The sequence below is a fragment of the Notothenia coriiceps genome, unplaced genomic scaffold, assembly GCF_000735185.1.
Source record: "Notothenia coriiceps isolate Sejong01 unplaced genomic scaffold, NC01 NC01_scaffold00037246, whole genome shotgun sequence".
Classification (NCBI taxonomy): domain Eukaryota; kingdom Metazoa; phylum Chordata; class Actinopteri; order Perciformes; family Nototheniidae; genus Notothenia; species Notothenia coriiceps.
This window is the reverse complement of record NW_011369947.1, coordinates 22,514,522-22,536,461: the sequence shown is the minus strand read 5'-3', so window position 1 is coordinate 22,536,461 and position 21,940 is coordinate 22,514,522. Positions and strand designations below refer to the sequence as shown.

General features: G+C 39.6%; 1 protein-coding gene across 1 annotated transcript in view; it reads right to left on the bottom strand.

The window, feature by feature from the left end:
* Positions 1–3,667: 3,667 nt before the first annotated feature.
* Positions 3,668–21,940, bottom strand: part of LOC104966523 (cugbp, Elav-like family member 2) — a 334,875-nt gene continuing 316,602 nt past the window's right edge. Inside the window, exons 9-13 of the mRNA XM_010795708.1 lie at positions 16,588–16,689; positions 13,756–13,935; positions 12,430–12,573; positions 9,825–9,997; positions 3,668–7,971 (exon numbers count right to left, since the gene is read on the bottom strand). Of these exons, the coding sequence (XP_010794010.1) occupies positions 9,870–9,997; positions 12,430–12,573; positions 13,756–13,935; positions 16,588–16,689 (554 nt within the window). The 3' untranslated portion in view covers positions 3,668–7,971; positions 9,825–9,869. The remainder of the gene's footprint in view (positions 7,972–9,824; positions 9,998–12,429; positions 12,574–13,755; positions 13,936–16,587; positions 16,690–21,940) is intronic.

Genomic DNA, 21,940 nt, shown 5'->3' with positions numbered 1-21,940 from the left:
ACCTGTGAAATGTGTTGTCTCGACCGGGTCCTAAACCCGTTCCCACTTCCTCTCCATACCTGTGAAATGTGTTGTCTCGACCGGGTCCTAAACCCGTTCCCACTTCCTCTCCATACCTGTGAAATTTGTTGTCTAGACCGGGTCCTAAACCCTCTACGTTCCCACTTCCTCTCCATTTGAGTGTCCGCTTGGATAGTCGCCACATAAAGTGCCCTTTCAAACTAACTAGTGCCCTTTCAAACTAACTAGTGCGTGGGAGTTATAAAACCCTCAAACAGGAAGTCTGCATCGGTCCTGATTTACCAGCTGTCCTACCTGACCATGTACAAAATGAGACAGACATTTAATATTGTCCTACAGATGTAAACGACTTTCATTGTTTTTACGTAGGATCATACTGTATATACCCATGTCTAGTGTAGAAAAATGGTTGACGTGTTCATTTGATTGTAAAGTCTGTATTAGGCCCAAGAGAACTGGAACTTAAGTACTTCCTGGTACATGTTACTCCATGAGGAACCTTCCTAAAAAGGCCATTCCATCCTGGCAGAGCATGGGCCTCAGCTGGCTGTTAATCTTCATTAGCTCAAATCAAACACTTCCTCTCATCCTCTCTCTATGATCTCCCCAATTTCCTGCTCTCCAGCCCACTCCCTCAGCTCCTCTGCTTCCCGCCGAGTTCCTCGCATCTTCCACGTTTTCCTACAGGAATGTGACGGATTGAAGACCAACGTGTGTGTGTGTGTTCCAGCCCCTGAGGCACGCCTTGCTTCTACCACTTGTGAAGGCGTAAATAATACACTAACTGTGGTTTAAGAGCTTCTTGTATCTTCAAAAAAACATTCACAGGGTGCTAGCAAATAGCCTGCTGATTGCCTGCATAATGCATTAACCGACATCGCCATTGTTCTGATGTTTCATTGAGCGAGACACTCTTATTTTCATCCGCAAACAATGTCTTTGTGTTTGGGCTATTGAGCCAGTATCACTGATGTCTCCTCACTATAAATAGTGTGTTATTGATTGTGGGGTTTATTCATGTGTTATTTATTCCCTGCATGCAGCTGAGAGGCTTCATGATTTTGAAGGTTTTTTCAGGAAATTGCAGCAAAAGAAGAGTTTGTGGAGTTTGTCAAGGTTACCTGGAAACATGGTTATCATGGCCAGGTCACTCTTGAAAAAGAGAGTTTAATCTCAATCAGACTTTTACCTGGTTTAATAAAGGAAATATATATTAGTGGTGAAATCGGATGTTTTACTTAAGTAAAAGTATACTAAATTGTATAAATACTCACTTATAAGTAAAAGTCCTATATTCAAAGTCTTGTATTTTGTTATGAGTGGTGGCCCTTTTCAAAATCATATGTATAATACTTTATTTGATTATTATTATTATTGATGCATTAATGTGTTCATAACAGCTGGTAAACGTGAAGTTAACAATATATGAAAAATATGTTTATTTATTAGCTGATTTATATTTTGATTCAGCTAATAATCTGAATGTGTAAACTAACTAAAGCTGTGAAAGGAATGTAGTGAAGTGAAAAATACAATATTGTCTCACAAAATGTGGTGAAGAAAAATATCAAATTAAATTACTCAGGTACCTCAAAATTGTACTTAAGTACAATACTTAGAAACCACCACTGGTTATATATGAGTAATGTATTGTTCATCAAAACGCCCAAAAATGTGCTCCTTAACCCTTTAATTTGATATGTGTTGCACATTACTTTGTTGTGTCTTCAGAAGTGCTTGCATGCATTAGTAAAAAAAAAAGAAAGCAATACTCTGATGTGGAAGAATAACATGTTGCCTTGAATCCACTGTCAAATTGAAATGAATTGAGTGCTTCCGGTGGCAACGTCGGCCTTCAAACCTCCACACTTGTCTAAATGTGTTGTCTAACTGTGTTGTCTAACTGTGGGGATCTTACCTTGAATTTCAAATGTTCCTGGGCGAGGGTTGATGTATCGGTCATCTTCAGACACTCACTTTGTCCCCAGCAGCACCAAACTCCCCAATATGTCATCGGAATACACATAACTCCCTGGCTGCTTTCTAAAAGTGATTTTTATACGAGGGAATAAAATAAAGTAAACATCTAGGAAAAAAATCCTGAGCTGCAGACAGTACAGGCCACACGCTGACAATACTAGAGGTGTAATATTATCTATCCATGGGCAGGTTCCACAGACTGAGGGCAGTTTATTGTATGCCTTGCCTGAACCTCACAATCAATATTTAATAACAGACTTAGAGGACTGCTGCAGCGATGAAAGGGAAAGATGCCCTAATGTGCCACAGAGCACATAATGTACAGCAACGTGGATATTGGAGGTATGAAGATATAAAAAATAACAAATACACCGTTCTAGCTTCGGTTTAGAGTGAGGGTAGGGGGTCAGATTCATTATTATATCCTTCAAAAAGCAGACAGTTTTGTCTCGATCATCCCATACACATATTTTTGAAAATATCTCACGAAGAAAAATAACCACATCTTATTGAAACACACGTCTTTGTTACCTGTGAATGAAAAGGTGAAACTTTGACCTTTGACTTCTCTTTCCTCTCTCTGTACGGGGGGAGGGGGATGCAGTTGTGACGGTTAGACAGTACGGGAGTGGAATCGGACACAAAAAGGACACACAGTGGACAGGCCTCGCCCAGGACAGCGGACAGAACGGGGTGGGGGGGGGGCGTCCCCTAAGGAGGGAACGCTAACTACGGCCAATAAATCAAATATACGTTTGCCTCTTATTCAAAGAATCTGCCAAATCCAGAGTGAGCTAAGATAACAGCTGAGAGCACATTTTGAAGGAATTTAAATAAAGTAATAAAGAATAACAAATGTTTGCAATTCTCAGTTGAAATATAAAAAGAAAAGGGGCTTTGTAAGTCAGACAAAATGAAAAAAGAAATGGCCCTTTAAGGAATAATTCAACATTTTGGGAACAATTCACAAAGTTGCTGAAAGTTAGCTGAGAAGATAAATACCACTCATGTTGTTTGTGTGATAAGGTATTTAAATACATATTATTCTGTGTCCATTTCAAGTAATAAACTCAAATATTTTCATTAAAATGAAACTTGGTACAGTCACTATGAAAGGAACAAATGCTTAGGTGCAAATGGTGAACCATTGACTAATAACACATCTTATTAACTATCTGTAATTACCCATCATATGTTATTCTCCTCTATAAAGGAGTCCATGGTACAGATCGTATCCTCTGTTTGTGATAAGGCATATTTCCCAAAATGGCAAACTATTCCTATATATCTGAAAAAAGTGAATGTGTTTCTTTTGACAGGTGCCATTTTTGTTGATATTATATATGGGGTAAGTTTGGCTCTTTTCAACGTATTTCTGAACTGTCACGCGGCGACTTGGGCTACACAGTAATATACATACAAACACTTCGATGTATATTTACTATGTTTAGTGAGAACAGCATAGTGAGTTGTCACCGGGGATGGAGTCAACTTTACTGTGGTAAAAAACAAAAAAATGTGTACACGAGGGTAAAAGACAGAAATGAGCGAGAGACTATGAAAGAAATCGAAAGAGAGAAGAAAGGAGAGAATGACAGGGAGAGGTTGTGAAACAGTACAACATCAGACAGCCACTGGAACATAACAACACAGAGAGAGACAAGTATTAGGAAAAATGGTTTAATATAGGAGACAGAAGCAAAAAACTGCATCACACAAGAACATACGTTTACAAAAATAATTCTGACTGCTTCAGCTACACAGTTGGTTCACAGAGAAGGACAGAGAAACCGGAAAAATCTAAACAGCTAAAAGCAAAAAGTTTCTAATTAGTTGATCTCTTCATTAAACTAATACATTAATCCACTGAAGGTGACTAAATATTTCTATACCTTCTTTTTCTATAATTGTCTTATCGTGTAGACGGCACAATACAGAAGTCAAATGAAACTTACCGCTGTTGTATAGACAAACTTGCTAGAACTATTTAAAAAGCATAAATTAAAGATCTGACACTCACCTACACTCTGTTTTTCAGAACGAAATAAAGACTGAAAGGAAGGCAGAAAGAAAGAACAACACTCAAGTGAGGAAAAGGAAGTGAAAGAAATAAAGCCAAAGATCTTCTAGAAAATCTTATATCAAAAGCCAACGTTCTCGATGCCAGCTAGAAATCAAACTCGGGGACCAGTCAGGGTCAGGCCACACCACCAGGCCAGACAGCTTTTTTCTAAGATTTTTTTGTTGTATCCTTTAATCTCCAGTATAAAAAATTCCACTGGTACAAAATGCATAAGTACAATCAGTTGTAGAAATAGGAAAGCCTGCATTTTTTGTACTTTTTAAATCCCATCCAGTGACAGATTTCCAAGTGTTGTCAAACAAACATACATCACGCTTACAGGATCCACTGAAATGCATTGACTTTGGCTTCTCTCAAGACAATTTGAAACTACTGAAAACCTTTTTGAGAATTAAAAGAAACAAACCAAAACAAAAATATTGGATAATCTCTACAGACAACAAGCTCTTTTTTTTACGTCACGGAAAGACACAAAACATTTTTCCTCAAAAAACTTGACATAAGCCATAATGCAAAGAAACGACAAGTTCAATTTTTTTTTTCTTTCAAATTTCATTGTTTGATAAATAGCACTTAAGATAATTAAGAAAGAAGGAGAACAGAGAAGTGACGAGATAGAAAGATTACAACGAGCATCGGCGATGAAAGCCCCTGAGGTGAGCCGCTCCACAGGAACTCTGCTTTACGACCCTTTTGTGCTTCGACATTTAAACAAAGACAAGATGCTTCACACTTGACGTCAGGCTGTGTGCAACTCTGTGAGATTTGGCAACATTTTTTTTGGGGGGGGGGGACATCTAAAACGCCTGTACCCGCACACACAGCCATAGAGTAACGCAGATTGTGTAGCCTCCACCTTTAAAGTTACGTGAATTGTGCGAAAGTGAGGTGTGAATCATAGATGCTGCAGCGAAAAACGATGCGAAACCCTGCACACGCGCGAGTCAGAAAAAAGTGGTCCATTAACACTGATTAACCAGCTTTCATACAGGTAGTTATGGCTGTTTGTGGCTCATGTGTACTGCATTTAGGAGAAAGAAAAGTCTGCTCGCCTCCCTCCACTAAAGTTTGGGTCTGAGAGGATATGAAAGCCTCCATCTCAGGCTGTTGTTTAGCCAGTGTGGACGTAACCCTTCCTCTCCAACCAACAAGCGCTTTATTTCCCCTGTCGCTAGTCCAATAATACGAGCCGCTTCTAACTCCGGTTAGCTTGGGAGACAACAAGCAGACGAAGAGCGGCTTCCTTCCTCGAGGTCATTTCACGGAGGAAAGAGCGAAACTTTGACGAGTGGGAGGCTAACTGCACACACAAGTGAATATAGACTTGGCACACATCACTGACAACATCTTCTACTCTTGTAATACTGATACGACGCTCCCTGGTTAAGGCGACTGGTGAGCTTCTGTAGAAAATAATGCTGCCTTTTCTTTCTTTTTTTTGCAGACCGTAAACTAGGCTTTCAGGGAGGGGGATGGGGGGCAGTTGAATAGACTGACAACACTGTGCCATGTAAACGGCTCGACTACGAGAACACACTTTGGCATCTAAACATGATTTTGGCCCATTATACCACACATATGGAGTAGTTTCACAACCACTTATAAAAGACGTGAAAGGCTAAGAAATCAAACTTGCTCCGGAACGTCCCGCCTCTTTTTTTTTGTCTTCGGACGACGGCGTGTGCTTTTTTTTTTCTTACCTCAAGAGATCGAGTTTCGTTTTTTGTGCGAGCGAGTCTTACCCTGTGCTTACATCATGAAAGCTAGCGTTCTCGTATGAGGTGATACACAAAAGTAATGATCCTCGCCGTCTCAGAAATGTTTTCAACTCAACTGAAGAGGATTTTAGAGAAATAAGGCGTATGACTCTCACCTCAATTTTATTTTTTTCGGCTGAGGAGCGGGACAGCGTGCGAGAAATCAATCGAAAGAAAGCAATCCAAACAATACGAAGTGACGCCTGTGTGCGCGAGATACTAATAGAGAGAGAAAAGGAGTGCAAACATTTGTGATAAGGCTTTGATGAATAAAACGGCTGTACAATGGCTAAAAATATCAGTGCGTGTGTGTTAAAGTGTGTTTGTGCACGCTGGCGGGCGGTAGCTGTCGCTGTCGAGGCGTTCACACTCAGGGGCTCTCATGCACAACAAGAAAGTAAACTGTGAGGTCTGCACGAGAATGTGTGTGTCCGTGTGTGCGTGTATATAGATATATATATATATATGACACATGGGCACTTTTTTTTTACATCTTTACAAAGAAAAAAAGCAAACATGACATTTTCAGGCAACAAGACCACAGAATAGCAAGTTAACAAACTCTTTTTTAAATCTATATTTTTAAATATGAGGGATCCATACAAAACACTTATAATAAAATACCCATGTTATCAAATAATTTCACAAGAAATACACTGACGCGCTAGGCAGGAAGTACCTTCAGAATTTGGCACTAAACTCCACTGATCTTGTCTTTTTTTCATTATAAGACATTTTGCTGAACAACAAAACACATCTAAATATTGTTTCCCACGAGAGAAATAAAATAATAATGACATTGATGCTTCACAAGCTGACATTATATATATAGATATATTTATATTTATATATATTTTTAGGAATTTTATATAGCTAATTAACCAACAAGAAATTTAGCAAATAGGGACTCCTTAAAAAAAGAAGTAACAAAAAGAAACAAATCAACAAAGTAACTATTATAGTAATATGAAAGGCTTTGTCTATTGTTCAAGTAAACTGATTTTTTTGTCTTCTCTTGAAAAACATGAGACATTTAAGACCGTTAGACTTGTGATGAAACCACAACTAAACTCACGAGAAGCACCGACGTTAACGCAGGTTACAAGTATCTTAGTATTTTTTTTTCCTCTATACATTTAAACAGTAGAAAATATAGGTCATTTCATCATGTGCATTTAAACCACGGATTGTCTATCTGTGAGTCAGTTCAGCAAAAGGTGACACAAGTAGGTAGCATTTCTCCCACCCAAACAGGGCAAATGTCTTTTTTTATTTTTACCTTTAAACTACTCTAGAAAAAAGTGGTTCTATATATAGACTTTGAATGAGAAACAGAGCCACTTAAAATGGCCTTATCAAAAAACTTTACACTGCCTGAAAAATGTAAAAACCATTGGAGAGCTCTGAGAGAGTCTAATATTGATCAGACAGTTTTTATTCAAAACTGTTTGGAAGTAGTCTTATTTTTCAGAGAAACTGGCGCGGACTGCTTCTGGCGGACTGTTTTTCATCGGCGCCAGAAGCAAGATGACGCGCCAATTCCTGTAGTGAACTTTCAAGTTTACTTTAAATGAAGAATAAAAGAAAGGAAAAACTGACATAAAGAAGAAGAAGAAACAAAAGAAAATGCAGGAAAACATACTGAATGGAAATCACTTTGCCACAGGTTTTTTTTTCTTCCAAAAAGAACATTTGTTTTTCCGTAAAAATCTCAGTCTTTTTTGTTTTTCATATGAATGCAGCTTTATATCTTTTTCACATTGATTCATTTTCTTGCCCTCCCCTCCCTTGTTGCCTCCCTGAAACCCTCCCCAGAAAACAGATCCAAATGAGGTCACATGCAAAAAAACACAAAAAAGAACGGGGAAAAAAATCATAAAAATCCAAAAAAGCTAAAAGTTCAAAAGGTCAGTAGGCAGCGGAGGAGGAGGAGGAGGAGGAGGAGGAGAACCAGGTTATGATCAGGTGAGCTCGGAAAAGACATCAGAAAAAACAATGACGGGGGAGGAGGACGATGACACTTTATTTTTGGAGGGGATTTTTTTGTTTTTGTTTAAAGTTTTTTTTGTTTGGACGCCACGGAGACATGCTAGGCAAACGATGAGCTAACAGGCATGGAGATGGGTTGTTCTAAAAGGGGGAAAGAAAACACAGGGGAGAGGAGAGAGTTACACACAGAGAGCCAGAGCACCACAACACTACAGCCTTTTTGTGAAAATCAGGAGAAACAACAACAACAAACAACAACAACAATGCAAACCGGCAGAACAGCAACACAACTCACATTGGCAATTTTTTAGCTTTGATTTTTTTTTTATCATATAATGTTATAGGTCTATGCTAACAATGCACACACACACACACACACACACACACACACACACACACACACACACACACACACACACACACACACACACACACACACACATTCAGTCACTCACACACACAAAACAGAGACCACCCAAAGCTTTATCCATCAGATCCCAGATGGATATTGTCATTTGGGAGAAAATAGTCACATTTTTTCAGGGAGAGGGGAAGGGAGACTCAAATTTCTTTCCTTTTTTACATGTTCCAAATCTTTGTAAGGGTGTGGTAAGGGGGGGAGGGGCTACGTACAAACAAAAAACGCAAACACTCAAAGTAAAAAATTGCGAGGACAAAGGTAGAAATTCGACAAGTAAAGAAGTAGTCCCACTACGGATGGAGAGAGGGAAAAAAGAGAGATGGATGGATGAACGGATGATCGATTAGCACAGAGTGTGTGAATGAATAAATGACACAGGGAGGGAAGGGGGGGGGGTTGCGGTTTGAATGGCAGCGGAGTGTGTTGTGATTGTGGTTTCTGCACTAAAAAAACATGAAAAAACACAGTAGAACCCAAATTCCACGAGGGTCTACTTTAATGATGCTGTATACTTTATAGGAGTCCAATAACTTAACGATAGGCAATAAATAAAATCCTTTTTTTTATCTGAGGCAGTAAAAATGTTGTATAAAAATAGAACTGCTTTTTTTACAAATAAAATTTACAGGCCTGTGGCTTTCTGTACTTTGAATTATTTTTTAAATCTCTCAACAGACATCAAGTATTTGCAGTTACCACCGTAACCCATAAACTCTTATATTATTATAATTATCATTATAGTCTTCATCAAATCCTGGATGTTGTTTTGAAAATGCTGTTATATGTATTTTCACAACAAAGACCAATGTGATCTGACCCAGAAAAGTAGTTACTATTTATTTTTTGTCACATTCTGAGAAATAAAAAACTGTATTTTTTCACATAAATAATAAGGTGCTAGTGTTTCTTTTTCTTCTTCTTCTTTTGTTGGTGGAGTGTAACTGACTATAGTGTAAAGAGGCCACTGTTTTGCAGCCTTTGCTCCCGGGTTGCCAACAGGCATAGAGGGGAGAAGCAGCGGCGGCCTGCACCCAACACCGGAGGTCAAAGGTCGAATGTGCATATCGGCATGCGTGTAAAAATAAAAATGAACCCTTTGCCAGGCCTCAACGAGAGAGAGTGGGGAAAAAAGGTTTAAAAATCGTCATGGCTCCTTTGTCTTTACCTCATTTCCAACTGTAACTAGTCCTCAAAAATGTATAAATAATCATTGAGAAATAAAAAAAAATGTAAACAAAATTTTAGAAAAGCTACCCAAGATAGCTACTTCGTTCCATTGTAAAAAAAAAGAAAAGAAATTGCACAAAGTAATGGCGGTAATGGAAGCGTTCATGTGTGTAAAAAAAAAAGGTGTAATAAATTATAATACTTGAAAGCTAACACAAAAATCTTCAAAAAAGCAAGAAAAAAAATAAACAAGGCGTGTGTGTCTCCCTCATGGTGGTTGTAGGTCGTCTTCCCCTCCCTCCCACATCCCTCCCCCACCCCCTACCCCCAGTCCCTGTACAGAGAGGTCGTGGCTCGGTTTGCTGTTTTTTTGTTTCTCATTTTCACCTTTCATTGGGGGACTTACCCTAGCAGTGCTAACATGGGGAGCAGATAGACCCTAGTGCTAAGATCAGTACGGTTTGCTGTCGTTCTTGGAGCGCTTCAGCTGCACCTTCAGCCGCTTCATGCCGATCTGGAAGCCGTTCATGGCCTGGATCGCTGCTTGCGCCGACACAGGATTGTCGTAGCTGACGAAGCCTGAGAAAACCAGAGAAAAGTGGAGAGTTGGTGAAAAAGTAGCCGATATGAAACTTAACGTAGGAAGTTCCTTTTCCTACTGGCATTAAACTTGCAACATTAAGTGTCTTAAAACATTCAATTATTTAAAAAAGTTATAAAAATAGGTTTGGTTATTTTAAATTGCATGAGCGGAGGTAAATTAGAATGTCAGCTGGACCTAGCTAGTATGCTATTATTTGACTTACAGTGTATCATTTTGGATATATTTCTTAGTACACTGTCATGTTGTGCTCTGTGAACACTTGAGCAGTGCGTAGCCTACATTTCCACCATGTAGTGGCGTCTCAAATTGCACACGGCTAATGTGCCCTCACCGGATGTCACCACTGTTAGCTAGCTAGCTAACCTTTATAAGGATGTATTACTGTTTGATGCATAGAGAGTGTAGACAAATTGTTTTTTGTTTACCGGATAACGTACCTTTGGACATTTAGCTTTAGCTCCAATAAATCATTTGATAGACTATTGTTTTTTTTAAATGGGCTATGTAAAGTCAAGAGCTGGATTGTGAAAATTAGCTAACCTGTTGGCTAACAGATTACTAGCTTGTGTCAGCAAATACTATAAGGTCAGAAACATGTTTAATTATTATCTTGCCAAGATGGAGGCAACTAAGCTTGTGAACAAGACCTGGGCAAGCCGCAGAAAAAGTATAGGGAGGGCGTAATGAGAGTTGTATGTTTTTGCTTGCATCCCCTAAAATGAAGAACGAATTTCCCGTAATCCTTGTTGCTCCCTATTTAACATTAACATTTCTGCAAGTCTGTTTTGTCTGTTATGCCTTCTCTCTTTGTAGCAGATTTCCTGACACTAAAATGAAATGCAGACAGAGACCATTATAGAATGGGTCTTGGTTATACATTTATAAATAATTGTGTTATAATAAACTGGTAAAATACTACAAGAGGCACTCTCAACATCTCCTTGTCTCCAGATCTGATTTATCTGGTTTACATATACTTTACATAACACCCCTGCTACACAATAAGAAAGATTCAAATGTAATGACTCCCAAAGGGGTTGTCGCATTAAAAAAGCTATTAGAGTTACTGTAAGTCAAACGCAATATACATAATAGAAAAGCAAATAGGGGGGTGTAGGGACATTTTATGAGGCATGATTCGTCAAAATCCTTAAAACAATCCTAAATAGATATCACAAAAACACAACTCCACAAACATTCAACCACCAACATTTTGATCAACAGCTTGACAAAGGTCACTGTTGGTCAACATTTCAGAGTAAAGGTTTTGGAGCAGGAGGGGAAGTTATTTTGTGTTTTATGTTTTTGCTGTCTTCTACAGCATGTGCACGATTCACTTCCTCTTGTAAAATCTGGAGCTGAAACCTGACAGTGAACTACTCGTCTCGCTTGTCTCGCAGCTGTCCTCGCGATGCATTTGTCTGTCAAGTATCCCTGCTGCCTGTTTGTCTGCTGTATACCACATTCATGCTTGATTTATTCCTTTTTCCCTGAGCTGCTACATGAGGAATGGAGATGCATTATATTTAGGTTTTGTTGTCAACATGGACAAATGCTAGGCACAGGAAATCGTTTCAATCCATTTCACCCTAAAATTGAAGCTTACAAGCCAACAAAGATAGAATTGTTGTGCTAGGTTTAAATAAGTCACTTGTCCCAGTCCAGGAGGGGATCATGTTATCAGCTTGGCTCTCTATCAATCTTAGATTTCTCTTTAGTTTCTTGTACCTGCCAAATGTTGACCTGAATAATGAGAACAACAACAGTTTATCCTTTGCAACCCTCACTATCTTGGAGTTTGGGTTTGAGTGGTCATTAATTACAGGAATTAGTCATTTAGAGTGATGCTTAATGGGACTGGTCCTGTAATTACTTGATCATTCCCTGCTTAATGTGGTGGAAAGAATAATTTGGTACTCATTTTGGAGAAAATAAAGACATTGGACTTCAATACATTGCCATTTTTTTCCCTAAAATCTGTTTAAACAATTTCTTGCTCATATATAAATAAAAAATACCCATAGAAAAGCGTAAATATGACTTCTTCAGGAAGTGATGACAAAAGAGCTTCATATTCAGTAGCAGATATAAAGTACCATACAAATATATTTAAAGGCCATACTTATTTTTAAATAATGCAAATAATATTATGAATAAATTAATGATAACCTATTTGTAACACATATGCACATTTCTAAGTATGCTTGTGAATGTAGCTAGATTTTGTTAGGTTGAGTTTTCAAATACAAGTTTAGTTGGTAGTATGATTCACAGAGTTCACAGGATTGCGAAGATACAATTTTTACTGAATATTCCACCACAAAAAAGTCATCCAAAAGTTCCATCCCGAATGCGGACTGAGCAATTAAAGAAGCGACAGATATCTGCAGATGTGTGTGACACGTACCGAAGCACTTGCTCAGGTTCGTCTGTTTGTCGATGAAGACTTTGGCAGAGACCACGTTTCCAAAAGGCATGAACATCTGCAGTATGTCCTGGTCTCCAAACTCCTGGGGCAGGTGGTAGATGAACAGGTTGGCACCCTCGGGACCTGAAGGGGGGGGGGACGGACATGCAGAGCGAGTGTGAGGTCATTTCTTTCACTGGCAGGCAGGGCAGCACACACTGTGGCTGTCGTCATAGGAACAGAGCCGACGCATAACACGGCGTGACCTTGGGTTGGTTATTGCTTTTAAACAACATTCTCCAATTGTATTGAACATTAAACAAAAATGAATGCTTTTCATTTAATAACAGTATTTCCACTCTCCAATGAACATTTCGCTTTTGATTCATTCTTTCTTTCTGCTGTGCGCCGTCTCTCTTAAGAGGGGTCTTATTGCAGGTCACCCCCCTCTTTTTATTACACATTCTGTTCCTATTAGGTCAGATCTCTCCCCATCATTAAATATGCTCTTCATTGCTAAATGAACCTTGTCACATCTTTGTGTTCCTGCGGGGTTTTGAACTGTCGAAGGAAGAAAGAGTCTTTACAAATGAATCGTTGTTGGATGCAGAGATGAGAAATGGACGAACAAACCTGGCTCTATTTGTTTTACAAAACATTTGATCATCTGTTTTTTATTCAAAAATGTCGTTAAAAGCTTTAGTGAGCATTTCAATTCAACTGCCAGCTTCAGTTTGGGGGTGGTACTTTGCAAAATAACTGGTATGTAGACTGTTTTCAATATATTGAATAGAGAGGTCTTATAAAACACAAATGCTCCCTTCTCTTTACTAAATGTTACTTTTTTTGGAACATAAATATTGTGCAGTTCCTTTCAAATAAGAAGTAAAGTAATTGTCAAGTACTGAGTTATATATTTTATTTCTGGTAAATGCACTCTATTTTATACCTCAAAAAAATCCAGCTTCATCAAAAGCATTTCCTAAGCATTATTGTCAGGAAAAAACATCTTTATATTAATATATTATCTTTTAGCAGGAAACTAAACTTGGGAGTGGGAATCAAAAAGAAATCCTGGTGTTTTTCCACTTCTGCTCCATTTAAAATAAGTGTGTCTTCACATATTTACTCTACAAAATGTATGTGGCACTTCACTGATATGATATTTAACTTGATTTGTCACTACTTGTATTAAAAGGATCATTCTAGGTTTGTTTAAATGTCTGCTGTGCCTCTCTCTGAGTTTCTCCTCCTGCTGTAAACACTGTGATGCCGACTCCCACTGAGCAGCAGTGATGTGCAGACTCGTGGCCCCGGGCTACTGACCTTCCTTCTGGCTGCCGGCGGCCCCTTGCTGCTGCAGCAGGGACTGGCTGTAGAGGGTGGGCAGCGCGGCGGCGGCGTACTGCTGGATCCCTGAGTAAGCCTGCGTCAGCGCGTCCATGGTGCCCGCCGTCCCATTGGTCAACCCTGCGCCACCCAGGCCTCCGTTAAGTGCCGCCATACCTGAGAGCATTTGAGCAACTTTACATAAAACCCAACAATAAAGAAAGAAGAGTGCACTTACTCGTTAGCGCTCCCATTTTAGGTTATGTTATTAGCACACACTCACAAATATTACCAGACGTCACACACACATACAAAGACTTTACTGTAAACGTCACACACAGAAGACACATCCATAGACAGGCATTCAACTGTAAACACGGGACGTACAAAGTTATACTTTTAACATTAAATTACAGCTGATGACAGCCAGCGCAGTGACAAACAAAAAGACACACTCAAAGAAAACAGTTGACAAAATGTAAACACCACAATGATCACGAGAAAACACACTTTGTAACTAATTTCTAAACCTATTCCTTTCGCTTTAGGAAAATACACTATCCATTGAATCATGGGTCGTGAAGTAGCGTCCATTTCTTGAGAAATATTTGTACCAATGTCTATTGTGAGTTCATTCACTTTTTTATTTTAATTTTCTGTCACAGCTGATCATGATAACCGTATCTCATGCTTATCTTAGTTTGATTACATTTAAATCCACAGTAGTCATTTGTCCGTTCAATTTTTAAGATAATAAAAACACAGATATGTTTTTATGGATGTATTAGTTCAATTTTATTTTAAATGCCGTATTATATGTATTGGCATTGACGTGTTACATCCCATTATGGTTCAACTTCACCAAATATCACATAATCCTTCTATTTTGCCAAAGTCCAATCACTGATGTGCTGTTTCCAGCCTGTGACGTCTCACTTTGGTTCTGAAGACAGGCACGTGGAGCGCAGAGGGAGGGAAGGGAGGGGGGGGGTTTGTCTGGTTTGAAAAGTGAAGGAACGCAGCAGTAACACTCATTAGCTGCTTGTAACGGCTTAATATCACGGTGGAGGGCAACTTGTCTGAGGGGGTCTGACATTGGCTCGGCATCCTGTCGCCTCACCGTCAGACACAGTGAAATAAATTATCACCGCAGAGCTTCGGATTATAGGTCACTCATTTATTCAGGAATAATTGCACTGGTGACCTTTGCAATTCAATTAAGGCCTAGATGTGTTTAAATGAGGGTTGGTGGAGCGTGGATGGACGAGAGGGGGTTCACAATGCGGAGACAAGGGGTTAGCCGGGACAAAATGGGATGCAAAACGAAAGCGATCCGTTCTGTTTAAAAGGATGAGCATGTGTGTGTGTGTGTGTGTGTGTGTGTGTGTGTGTGTGTGTGTGTGTGTGTGTGTGTGTGTGTGTGTGTGTGTGTGTGTGTGTCTGTACCAGTGTGCGCCTGAGTACACGTGTATATGATTTACACAGCAGATACAGCGGATACAGCCGAGGAGCGCTAAAGGTCAGAGGAGAATAATGTGGTGGAAGAGGCCGGTGGTACAGGATCTCTGCTGTAATAACAGCTCTGATTAAGATCCCAGCCTCGTCTCCCCGGAGGTCAAAGGCAGGACACACAGTCAAAACACAACGTCAGGCCGCACGAGCCGCGTAGTCCGCACGATTCTCAAAACATGATAGAAAACATGCATCCGCTCTGCGTCAAAGCAGTAAATCATCAACCTCCTATTATAAAACTACTATGGGAGGAAAATTGTAATTTCTTTATTACTCAAAACCTTAGTCTTGTTCGGCAAGTATAAGCTGACTCATATGCTAGACTTCTGTACTTTTTGTAAATGTCCATGTTTGTTGTGTAGTGTGTTGTTTTTACACAAAACTAGTCACTTTTGTATTGATGTCATGAAAATGGTCAGGTTTTGTATTTATTTGACCACAAAATTAAATATAATTGTATATTATAAGAAAGGTAACATTCACTTTGTATTGGTCAGGGTATTGGTCAAATATTTAATATACACTTTAAAGTTAATCGTTATTGTAGGGATGGCAGAAAAACCATCAATGGAACAAGAAACCAACGCGACGTGGAACAAAGACACCAGCGCTCTTTCAGCAAGCAGCACAAAGGACACTAACAGGAAGCGGATGGAGAGAAGGATTAATGGATGAATGGAATGAAGATCTGCTGCCAGGTGAGTGGAGGATGTAGCTGGATTTGAGCAAGTAAGAACACATTACAGTCAAGTGCAATTGAGTTGCAGAGAGAGGCTGTGAGGCTTTGATTGTAGTTCCTTCCGTTGTCCTTGTCTTTAATTTTTAGAAAATGTAGGTTTTTAATGGAGGAAATTATTCTGTGAAAATTGATAAATTATCAAATCTTACCCACAAACTAAACTGAACTAGTATATTTACTATAATTAAAATTGATTTTAATTTATACTGTGATATGTTTTTTTGGCCTTCATATCATTTAGATAAAATCCAGGAGAAATTCTGCAGGATTTATTAACAATAAAACAATTTAAAATGGGTTTTATTAAGATTTGTAGTTCTCTTCTGTTAAAAGTTCTCCAAATGAAAGCTAAAAAAAGAGGAATTCTCTGTTTTCACAAAGAAAATCGCAACATCGCATGCTACAGCCTTGAAAATCGCACATTTGTCGAACTCTAATGTGCCGGGAACTGTACCGCTGCGTCTCTCTGCATGGGCTCACAGTGTGTGTGGCGTTGCTGCAGATGGGTGTGGATGGAGGTAAGCGGAGGTGTGGGTGGAGTCGCTGATGGCAGGGTGAATACTCACTATTGACGCTACCTGCTAGTGCATTAATGTTGTTCAGGCCGACGGTGGCGCCTGCCAGGCCCTGCAGGGTGCCCAGGGAGGTCAGAGAGTTCATGGCGCTGGCGTTGGAGGTTGCTGTTGGGCCCGGGAAGAGAGGGATATAGCGGGGGGAGGGAGGGAGGGGAAGGAGGGAGGGACGTAGAGACAAAGGTAAAGAGGACGGAGGTGAAGAGGGAGAGTAGGAGAAAAAAGAAGCAGACGTGTTATACAAGCTTCAACAAGGTTCCTATTGTAGAGGTAAGGGCTTAAAAAACTTCTTTATAGATTTTACGCAGAATTTATCTTTCTGAAATATTCGTGTTTAGAATGCAATCAACTGGAATCACTGCGGAGAAGACTGGCTGCCTTTATTTGCCTTCATACTTTAGTTTTCTTTGTTTGTAGGATATCACAACATGTCAAACACTTCAATGCCTATTGGTGTTATAGAATAGGTTTGATAGAGATAACACCACAACACTTTGAAACAGAGGGACGTAGACGCAAAGTTCTGCAGGTTTCTTGGATTTATAATTGAAGAAAGATCGACTAATTCTTAAGCCTTAAAAGATTTCTGACCATTTATTTTTGGAGAACTCTACGTTTTGGCTACAAATGGAAACCAATATTGACACATTTGGACCATATCGTGCTCAATTATTCCAAAAAGAATAATGTAGGCTTTCATTCACATAATTAGTTTCTCAGTGGCTGAAAGCTTGCGTAGCCATCACATCTACATTTAGAAAGCAAATGCACTTATCAACTAGTTACTTGATTATTCTTTTAGATAGTGCTACCATAATCAAGATACATTTCAATGTTCACAACAAAGCACTACTTCAATCAATAGGATTTGTACCACTACTATTGTTACATTTAATGCAGATCTGAATCCATGTGCGGACAAAAACCTACGTTTACATTGTAAAGCAAAAGTGCAAAGCTAAATTGCATCGAAGGCAGAGGTTACACTATGCTTTCTAGTTTCCGAGATTAGATCTGTTGTTAGATATTTGCAGGAACTCTTTTCTTTCAGTGCAAGCCGAGCTAAAGCCTTTTCATAGTGAACATGAATGATTGCAGGGCCGTCAATGAACAACTCTTTGTTCATCCTCTATAAAACATCTCCCTTTCTATTAGCGATAGAGTTCAAGGGAAATGTGAACTTAGGGCAGCCAATTGTTCCACAGTGATCCAAGTCTTTTACGGTTCTAAGATTCAAAAGGTACACTGATGTTTAAAAATATTACTATGCTAACCCTGTGTACACAATTATACAAGGATAAAAAACACAGAGAATACAGCTGTAAAAGATATTCACAAAAACAGATGAATAGAAAGAGTGCTGCATTCAAAGTGATGCTGTAATATCGTTAAAAAAACACAAGGACCATCCAAAAAAAGCAGACATATGTACAGAAAGGCAAGAGCACAGACTTTTTATGCTAACAGTAATCTTTCGGAAAGTGTGAAACTGCTGAATATTTAATGGTCTTTTTCAAGAGCACAGTTTAAATCACCAAAACACACACAATTCAACACAGTGGACACAAACTCACACACACATACACACACCAACGTGAAATGTGTGCCACACATGAACTGCTATGTCAGTGGCGGTGGGTGAGATGGCGGGAGAATATGGTGCACAAAGCTCGCAACCTCGTTCTGTTTCCCTGACAAAATAAAAATGTAATCTCTTCATTTACCGTTGATCTCATCAAAGCGAAGCCAACAAAGCAGGATTGCTGCTGAATACACGAAGAAATGGTGTGATAAAGGGAGCGTTATGTCGCCACATGGTGCAGAAAAACAAAAATGCTTGCCTGTCTCCATGCAGAACTGTCTATGTTTATCACGTATTCACTTTCACTGACACATGCAGTAGAATTCACACTGCTCAACCTGAGAGTGTACTATTCAAGGTTGGACTGACATTCAGAGTCAGAGAGAGGAGGAGGTGGAGGAATAAAAGAGAAGAGGTGAGGAGTGTGGAGAGATTGAGTTTAGGAAAAAAGGAGACAAGAAGGTGCATGGGGGCAAGAAGTGGGATGTAGAAGCAGCGTTAAGAGAGTGGTGCAGGAATGAGTCCTAAAACCCAGATATGAGTCAGCATTTGACCACTTCCAGTTCCCTTGGCTTAAAATCAACGTTTTCTTGAGTGGTTTCTCGTTAGATGCTTGAAATAAGGTCTGAGTTACATAAGCCTCAGTAAATACCCCACTGGTGAATGTCAGCTAACAAGTGACCAAATGAGATACCTTAACGTCGTCGCAAAGATTAGCCGCCTTTAGCTTAGCATTTTTTTAAAAATATATATATTTTTAAATATTTGCTTAGTTATATTTTTTATTAGTTTTGCCAAAAATAATTTGATTTAATTGTATTTAAAATAACATTTCCAAATAAATAAATCCTTTGAATCTGCCTGTTCAGTTTCTGTTGGAATGTGAAGGGTTAAAGGAAAGAAGCTCCTTTGGCGGTCCAGCTATGAATTCACAGAAGGCCAGCTAACTGAACGAGAGAGTAATGTCAAATGACAGTACAATTGACCAATCATACCCTCCCTATAATGTGAAGTTTATGCATGTGTATAGAGTGGCGAAGTCACGCCCATCTACTTCCATGGGACCTTATTTCGGAAAAATATGTATTGAAGTCAATGGAGAGAGAAAACGTATCTTTCGATCCCGTTTGAATTGTGCCACGAATTAGACATATGTTCCGTCAGATTTAGGAGCAAGTAAACATGGACTGCTCCAGGGGCTGCGGCTAGGCTTGTCTAAGCCATTTTCAAGCAGATAACACACTTCCTTTTTCATTTCCTCCCTTTTCTCTATGTGACAACGATACGCATGTTGCTTAACTGGATGAGCATTTCCAACATCGATGTCATGCTTTAACACATTAGTGCTCGATGGCACATCACCAAATAGGGTCGGGTGAGAATGAACCGAGCCCACTTCGTCGCCTCTCTGGCTTTCTGGAAGATACACCAGGTTAGACTCTAAGCTCAACATAAACTCAGAGTTCGATAACCTACCACACTGCTGACCACCAGAGGGCACTATCAAATCATCCTCAACCATCGACACTGCCCAGGCTATGAATGCCACCTGAACAGCAGTCCCCCAGTGCCTTGCTGCTCCCCGGGAAGCTTCCTGGCATGATAGGACTTTAAGCATGTTAACATGGCCAACAACCTTGTTTTCTCCTACGACTCAGGTGTGTCATGGATATATTAGTGTCAGGACACTTGCCTTACAACCACATACGGACCGAGAAACGCGCAGATCCGGGTGGTGTTGAGTAGGTGAGGGTAGTCAGCACTTTTTTGACAGACAGTAGTGACGTGTGTTGTTGTGACAGAGTCATGCAGACCAGAGATGTAGTTCATTCAGCGTTTCACACAAAGTGTTACTTCACATTTACGACACATTTTTATTTTTTGTACTTGGCAAAATTATCTTTTATTAAATTGACAAACATCATATGTGTAATTCGTTGACGCGTCTAAAACCCCTGAAGGAAGCGCTGGTTTCCCTCGACCAAAAAGCAATGGGTTTAGGAAAATAGCTGGAATAATAATGATCTGTGGAAAACGAACCTGTTCGATGAATGCACGTTTTGTTCAGCGGATAACTCTCCACATGTCTACCCTACTTTTAACAATGTTCGAATCATAAATCTATAGATCATAAATTATCGATTAGATTTATGATTCAAAATTATTATTACTCTTTTTGTTCGAGGGAAGGGGGGGTCAGAGGCCTGGATATAAAAGTCACGGCTCGCCACTATTAAAAAACAACAGACCCTAAAGCTGTAAATGAATCCAAACCAAGACATAAACATGTTAATTTAAAACATCCTCCTCTGTCAGAGGGTATGATTATTCATTCCCAACAGACAGCTTTGAATCATATGGGATGTGTGTGCATTATGGGATATGCTGGTTCTTCTAGCGCGGGCGGTTGGGAACGTGGATCTGCCAGACGGACGCCACGCTGCAGCGTGGACATCTCCGACGCCCTGAGTGAGAGAGACATGGTCAAGTTCACTGTGTGTGTGTGCGCAGGGCCGTACCTGATATTTTACTGCCCCTAGGCAAAATTTAGGCTGGCGCCCCCCCCACCCCCAAAATGCAGACACTCCACTATGACTCGCCGCATGCATCCACGGTTGTGGCATGACCACCAAAACAGAAAGGATATGAGACACAAGATGTGTGCAAATGTATTTAGATTCCTATCCATTTTACCATGATTAAGTGGGGGTGGGACCTAACCTCCTCTTGGGGGGTCCGGAGGGCATGCTCCCCCGGGAAGATTTTTTTTTTTATATATTGAAGTTAAAAAGCATAATTCTGGTGCACTTGAGAGCAACATGAGGAATCTATGGATACCTCGCTCAACACCCATATGAAACAGAACTGGAAGCAGATTTTTCTTTTTATTTATGGTTATTTACAAATCACTTCCCCTTTTCAAACTGTTATTTCTTGTTATTATAACAAACTTTTTTTTACTTTGCATATGTAGTATTTTATACTATAAGAGAAATAGATGAAAATCTATTCTCTTATTTTTTTATAACTATAATGATTCATATAAAGGTGTGCTTTATTCCTCACTGAGCTGAGGTTTAGAGCTCTCCCCCCCCGCAGCCGCTTACACAGTAATTCCAAATGTTAATAAAAGCCTGTATACGTTTTTTGGGGAGTATGGATTTATTTTAAATTAACACAAATACAAAATTAAACCTCATAAATTGCACACTAAAACCATTATTTCAAAAAAAGAACTATTTCACATAAACCGCTTCTTGGTTTTTACTGGGGCAGTTCACTCGATTAGGGGGGGGGGTGCGCCATTAGTTTATGGCGCTGTACGCAATATAGGGCGTAGTTCTGGTTAGTATAGAAGATAAATAAGATGTACTTTTTCTGATCCAAATCCGGGAAATGTGTTGTATGGAAATAAAAAAAAAATTTTTCTTTTAATTCTAACTTTTTTTCAACTTTTTTTTCAAATTCAGCGCCCCCCCCAGTAATTGATGCGCCCTTTAAAATTCGCCTATACTGCCAATCACAGGAAGCTCCAGGTGCTCTGTGATTGGGGACGAGGAGATGATCCTCACAGGAGCTCCCCAGTGCTCTTGTTGATTTGGTACGAAGGATGATCCAATTCAAGAGCTCCCACGTGCCTATTGGAACGAGAGGATCCCCATCACAGGAGCCCCAGTCTTCTGTGATTTGGGACGAAGAGTAAATGATCCCCCAATCACAGAGGCTCCAGTCTCCCTTGATTTACGGATGAGATGATCCAGTCACCCCAGACTCCAG